This window comes from Sinocyclocheilus rhinocerous, unplaced genomic scaffold, assembly GCF_001515625.1.
Source record: "Sinocyclocheilus rhinocerous isolate Xijiao unplaced genomic scaffold, SAMN03320098_v1.1 scaffold1874, whole genome shotgun sequence".
Classification (NCBI taxonomy): Eukaryota; Metazoa; Chordata; class Actinopteri; order Cypriniformes; family Cyprinidae; genus Sinocyclocheilus; species Sinocyclocheilus rhinocerous.
Window position 1 is genome coordinate 222,266 of NW_015626862.1, and position 7,182 is coordinate 229,447.

At 37.1% G+C, this 7,182-nt stretch overlaps 1 protein-coding gene across 1 annotated transcript in view; it reads left to right on the forward strand.

Moving 5' to 3' along the window:
* LOC107716484 (androgen-induced 1 (H. sapiens)) overlaps window positions 1–7,182 on the forward strand; it is a 40,189-nt gene that overhangs the window by 10,262 nt on the left and 22,745 nt on the right. Inside the window, exon 3 of the mRNA XM_016522961.1 lies at window positions 3,026–3,127. Within this exon, the coding sequence (XP_016378447.1) occupies window positions 3,026–3,127 (102 nt within the window). The remainder of the gene's footprint in view (window positions 1–3,025; window positions 3,128–7,182) is intronic.

Consider the following 7,182-nt stretch of genomic DNA (forward strand, 5'->3'; position numbering starts at 1 on the left):
TATACATCATCTGAAAGCTGGATAAATGAGTTTTCCATTGATGTATGGTTTGTTAGGATAGGACAATATTTGGCTGAAATACAACTTTTTGAAAATCTGGAATCTGAGGGTGCTAAAAAATCTAAATATTGAGAAAATCGTCTTTAAAGTTGTCCAAATGAAGTTCTTAGCGATGCATATTACTAATCAAAAATTAAGTTTTAATATATTTACAGTAGGAAATTTACAAAATATCTTCATGGAACATGATCTTTACTTAATATCCTAATGATTTTTGGCATAAAAGAAAAATCTATAATTTTGACCCATACAATGTATTTTTGGCAATTGCTACAAATATACCCCAGCGACTTAAGACTGGTTTTGTGGTCCAGGGTCACATATAGTGTTTAGAAGTGTTTTGGACTGTTTTTACTTGTAAATGGTGCCTGATCTGTGCACATTTCCATCCTGATTCAGGCAAGACCACATTTTCACTGAAGAAAGCAATATTATGGATATGCATTCAGATTTTAGTTGGGAGCAACCGTTTGAATTAAAAAAAAAAATGTTTTGATGGATTTGTTTCTTACAAACATGCAGCTTTTCACTTCCCAAGACATTAATTGCTGGGCTGGAGTTGAGTGGATTACTTGTGGATTATTGTGATGTTTTTATCAGCTGTTTGGTCTCTCATTCTGACGGCACCCATTCACTGCAGAGGATCCACTGGTGAGCAAGTGATGGAATGCAATTTTTTTTTTTTCAGATGAAGAAACAAACTCATCTACATCTTGGATAGCCTGAGGGTGAGTACATTTTCAACAACTATTTTTGGGTGAACTATTTCTTTAACAACCTTAGTCTATCCACGTAAGTTTGCAACGCAGAAGTAAGCTATTTTCTGTGAATGTGCAAGACTAAACGCTAAAACTATTTGCGATACAAACCAGTGTTTATGATTATGATAATACATTAAAATGATATAACAAATACCAGTTTGCAATATCAAGCTACACAAAGGACTGTTTTTCTACAGCTAAAATAACTAGAAGCGGATGACACTGAAAGGCTTGCACATTCAAGTTACAAATGGCCGCATTCGCTCTTATGTTAAAATAATGTGGAAACAGTATGTCAGGCCTAGGGATGTAGTCTCCCATAGCTTGGCGGGATAATAGAGAAGGTTTGAAGTTTGTTATGCGGTATATCCACAGTGCCCGATGAGAGTGTGCGGAACAGGCAAATCCAAATAAACCACCTGTCCAGGTGCAGTGAACTTATTTAACTTGTGCTTTCAAGATGAAGCCCAGCGGTTACTTGAAATATGCTTTAAAAGCACAACAGTTCCCTTTCATAAGGCCTATCCTCATAGTGCCGCCCATTTATTTGGGTACGGCGACCATCATCCAAGCTCTTACTGGAAACAAGAATCCTGCAAAATAATTGGAGACACCCAAACCAAACAGAAATCTGTCACGCCCATAAATGAGGCCCATTAATGCAAATACGTTTGAGCAGTTCAGGATTACAGCAAGGGAAGAGAAATTCCTCCTCGGAGAGCCTGGGACTTCAAACGCTCTTTCACAAGGCCTGCATGCCCCACACCAACCTGCCTGTTTTTTGACAGCGTGTGTGATGTCTTCATCATCATATCACTGTCCTTTTTTTACAGAAGGCATCTGTAGCTCCAAGTGAGTGTTGGATAAAAGCAAGAAAAAAGAAGTCAGCTCTTAGGGATTAATTATGGTATGCTGATATGAAAATATGAGCTCTGTGTGTTGGTTCGCTGTGCTCATGGCTGGTTTTAGTGCTTGTGATGGTTTTGTGCAGAGATTGTGTCCTGTAGATGAGGGAATCAAAAATTATATTAGACAAGTTAGACTTTTCGGCATAACGAGATGCGCCGGCGTGAAACAGGAGTTAGGCCGTCTGCCGGAAGACCTGCTGGGAATCTGGGGGTGAGGAATGGGCTCAATTTAAAGTCATTGCGGGGAGTAAGAGGTCTTAAAAAGTTATGAAGTTCTCTGAAGATAAAATAGTTGCAGTTTCCTCATTTTAGCTAATTTCTGGAAAGTCCATGATTGAAATGGCTGGCACCTGATAGCATACAAGAATAATTTACTATTCTAATGCTTGTTCTGTGCTGAATTATATAATGTTAATCATGGGAAAGAGCTTTAGCATTGTTGGTTTGTAGCCATAAAGCTGAGGAATAATCATGTCCTTTAAGTATGTTCAGGAAAAGAACTGGGTAATATTGGCCATGTGACAGCAGAAGTGCTTCAACAGTATAGAGATTTTGCTGTACTGTTTATCCCACACTATGCGTATGTTTGCACAACAACAATGTACTAAAAATGGTAAAGTTTTGCGTACAGACGACAACATTGTCAAAACAATCCCCATTCACACGGATCCACGAATGCTGTATTATGCATGCCAGGCCAGTAGGTGGTGATGTGACTTTGTAAAAAAAAGAAAGAAAGAAAAATTTGCTTGCGCACATAGCTATGGACTGAACACGAAATATGTGTGTGCATGATGTCACCGTTTTCACAAATTTGCGTTTTGATAGTTTACATGGAGATGATAACAGTATTTTTTTTTTCAAAAACGTGCACTTTAAAACCTGTTTTCAAAAGTTTGCATTTTCAGACCCCCAAAATACCATTGTTGTGTAAATGAACGACTAAAACGTATAAAAAAGCTTTCCGTTTTTAGTTGAAATCCACAGCATTATTAAAAAAAACAAAAAAAAAACATTGAAAGCAGAAAACTGTTCAGTCGCAGGTGCGGATATACACATTTTATTTATAATACATATAAACAAAATTAAAAATCATATCACATACCACACATATTCTACACATCTACTTAATATTAAGGAATTACTTTTAAAAGTTACTATAAAAATTAAAAGTTATATTTGACAATATGCTATATGCTGATAAAGTAAAGTCAAACTGCTGACGGATTATTATTTTTATTTTTGTATTTTTTCGGATGATTCATTATCGTTTTCTTCTTTGTTTTTGGTTTGCAGTTTGTGGTGACTATGTTCTGGACCCTTTACGTGTATGACAGAGATTTGGTATATCCAAGACTCCTGGACAACTTCATACCTCAGTGGCTAAACCATGGCATGGTGAGTGGGAAACTGCTTTCTTTTGTTTCTAGAAACTACAAGACTGTTAAATATGTTTGCTAGTTTGAAATCACTGACAATACAAAGTCTTTCTAAATGAACAATGATATTATAAGATAGACAGACAGACAAGAGATAGATATATAGATAGATAGATAGATAGATAGATAGATAGGTAGTTCACTCTCAGGCAGGAACAAAAGGAAAGCACATTTTGTTCTTTTCAATCTCTTGGGCCACATTGACGTCAGATGTGAAATGCTAGTCATTGTGCAAAATTTCATTTCAATCAGGTGGAACAAAAGCTCCAAGGTGGGGTCCGAGTGGCAGGTCTTGTTTTTATGACAAGTGAGTGTTGTGATGTTAAGTGTGGCAGCATTTTTAGCTGGTGTGTAATTCCAGTAGCAAGACGCAAAAGTGACTCCGCTGGCATCAGTGTGTTGAATGTTTACGTCGATATGTTGTCATGAATGCAGCATTAAATTATCTGCAAAACTGAAATGACTTCACTGCAATTAGTCTAGAAGAGTCTCTACAAAAGATATTTAATAACCTAAACGCTTCTATATTGAATCCTTCATTAATCTGCTGAAGTGGCCTCGACGAAAGAGGTTTTGGGACCTAGAGGCTTCTGATAGATTGATAGGAAATACAACTCAGAATGAGGCGATTACTGGAAATGTGGTTGGATGTCTCAGTCGTCGCTAATAACAGGATGTATTCGGTTGACTTGGGTATAGCCCGGGGGCCAATGACAATACACGTAGCGGTTGCTAGGGAAACATGTCTCGGTTATTAATCAACATGAATGTTACCTTTGAGCCTAATCAGAAATTGTCTCTATCTTTAATGCGCAGTGGCATTATGAAATCACATGCAATTGGATTTTCCGCAGGGTTTTTAAACCTTTAAACTTTTGTTATTAATACACATTAGACTGTACATGATTTTTTAGGTTTGGTTTTCAGGCATGTGCTAAAAGTGTACATTTAATTTCTTCATATTTCCCTAATGATTTTGGTGGACGGTGACCCAAAAATGAATAGAGAGTCTGTTCTGGTCACAGACAGCATGCAAAAAAAACATGCAAATAATAAAGAGTATGACTGTGCATTGTAAGGATGGCAAGATCAAAAAATGTTCAACCGCAAATTCACACTATAGGCTGCTCAAAATCTCAACTTCGTTGATCAACCATAATTCAGGGTTTTCAATGAAGAGAATGCTCTTTCCTGCTTTAGACAAGGGGTTTCTTTAGCCAGCGAAGGAGCAGAGGTCTTGTGATCTAAATACAGTTGTGCTGCTGAGGACTGACCCACGGGAGAGAACTACCTTCCATCTGAGAACAATTTATGCTATGCAAATAGTTCCAGATTATCCCGCCTGTGACTGAAAGGGGTTACTCCATTGTAATGGGTTTCTCTAGCCAGCGAAGGAGCAGAGGTCTTGTGATCTAAATACAGTTGTGCTGCTGAGGACTGACCCACGGGTTAGAACTACCTTCCAGCTGAGAACAATTTATGCTATGCAAATAGTTCCAGATTATCCCGCCTGTGACTGAAAGGGGTTACTCCACTGTAAATATTTTGAAGTATTCCATGGTACCACATTTGTTTGTTTACCCATGCTGTTATGGCAACTGTCTTCTGTTCATTGGCTGCTCTGACAAAGAAAGTGACTAAGCCTTGTTGCTGTTAGGAACAATCAAAGTTGAGTCTGAGCTGTGGTCTGAGCATGTATACCAGAGATTAATAATAATAATAATAATAATAATACTTTTCTTTAACATTTTGCAATTAATTTATTAACTAAAATTAATTATAACAATAAAATTGTACTATTAAAAAATAAATATGAAAAATATATATTAAAAAATGAAGACCATTTAGACTGCAAAGCAACTACCATAAATAATATTAATTTTCTTTACAATTATGCAATTAATTTATTAACTAAAATAAATTATTTAGACTGCAAAGCAACTACCATAAATAGAAATAATAATAATAATTTTCTGAAAACTGTCAAATTAATTTATAAACTAATATAAATTATAACAATAACATTATAATATTTAAAAAATACATATATATGAAAAATATATTTAAGAAATTATTATTAATATTATTATTATTATTATTGCTGTAGTCAAATTATTTAGTTACTGTGTCAAGAAACAGAAATAAAACAAATCAGTTCTGCTTATTAGTGTCGAATCTCTATTTTATACCATGTTCCTGTCAGTGAAACACCCACAGCAGGGTATTTGTGAATCCTCTACACCTTGATGCACCGAAAGAGAGAGAGAGGCTGCTTTTCACAGCTTCCCTAGAAATTAGGCCACAACAAAATATAACAGCACTGGACAACTGCGCCTTTTAAGTCATTTTATTTGAATACACTAGACATATTTATAGTTCTGCTGGTGCATGCAGCTCATGGCTACAAAAGTCCTTTGAAACTTTCAGGGACTCTCTAGATACATGTAGACGCATAAAAATATTTGCTAAATAATAATCACATCACTAGAATTTAAAAACTTTGTCTCTGTAAGTACAGACAGGAAGTGACATGAAAAAAACAGAAATAAGACAACTATTTATAATAAGAGAACTATTTTTCCCCAAGTGACAAGGGAAAGGACATTTTCCCTGTTTTGAAGCTGTCAGCGCCATTGCTGTATATTTGGCAAGCCTGTCAGGACTCATAATGTAACAATCAGAACAGAGCCACTTCAGTGGGACTTAAAGAGGCCACTACTAAACTTTCATGGCATCATCGGGAGGCAGTTTACCTGCGTCAAAGTATCTGTGACAATAATCCCATCTCCGCTTTGTAATTACTTCACTGCAGAGAGAGGCCTGTCTAATGCGCTGCTCTAATGTTAATGCCAGTGGCCTCCCGCTGAGCAGCCCCCATGTTCAAAGCGCCTCGCTCCAAACGCGTACCACAAATAAACACCACTGCTGCACATCTCAAAATAAAAGTACAAAAGACCCAGAGAGGCTGACTTCCCATGTAAAGGTATTTTCTGGAGTAGCCGACATATTGCTTGAATGCCCAGTCTGACTTCTTACTTTCCTCATATATAATTCAGCAGGTAGGTTCACGGTAGCTTTTAAATGATGACTGATTACCTGTGGTAAACAACCCCAAGTTCTCAGTCGCTTCACACTGTTAATTGTTCGGGAGAAACAAACACGATACACGGCAATTAATTTTCCAAAGCGTGACCTTGAATGCCCTTGGTTCGGCTAATTAATCATGCAGTAAGTTCAAAAGCAAACAATATTTATGACCGACTTACAGTTTCAAAACCTTCAAAAACATCTGTCGCTGCAACAGAGAACGATTTTTACACAAGTATCCCATTTAACCGAACACTATAGTTCAGTAATGAATTCCTGTTGCAATTCCAGCTTCTTTTGGCCTGTAAAGAAAAACTCACACTGAGAGGAAGCAGACTTCACTTTTTTAAATTGTCTCTCAACCTGTCTGTGGAATTTCTCTACAGTTCCTTCTGTTGGGTTTGTGGGATGTTGTTTAGAGTAGAAAATAGTTGTGCCCACAGACCAATTTAAAGAGTGCCTTCCTCCGAAAATTGTCTCTAACTGTACGCTCCTGCTGTGACTACCAGTATGTTCAGACTGTGGGGATAAGTGTTTCACCATTTACAGTAACAAGAATCCATCCTCCGAGTGAGAGGAGAAATACATCCATAAGACTGAAATCGATCAGTGTCACCGTCCATGGCTGTGCTAAACTGATCCGGGCTCCTGATGCACTCTAGTGGAGTTTTCTCTCCATCTAATAACATGTTTGGTTTGCCACTGTCAGAGGAAATTTAGACAGACTAGTTTCTGCTTAACCAACGGTGTTACCCAGACCGTCTTTGGGATACCATGAGGATAAGCACCAGATGTCATAGTATATCAGACTTTTTTCAGGCTTTGCTACACTTTACACTTTCATTAAAAAAGTTCAGAAAATGTACCTTTCTTTGTACCTAGATAAGGTAGACAACCTGTCCCAGGGAAATTTTTTTTTTTTTTTTC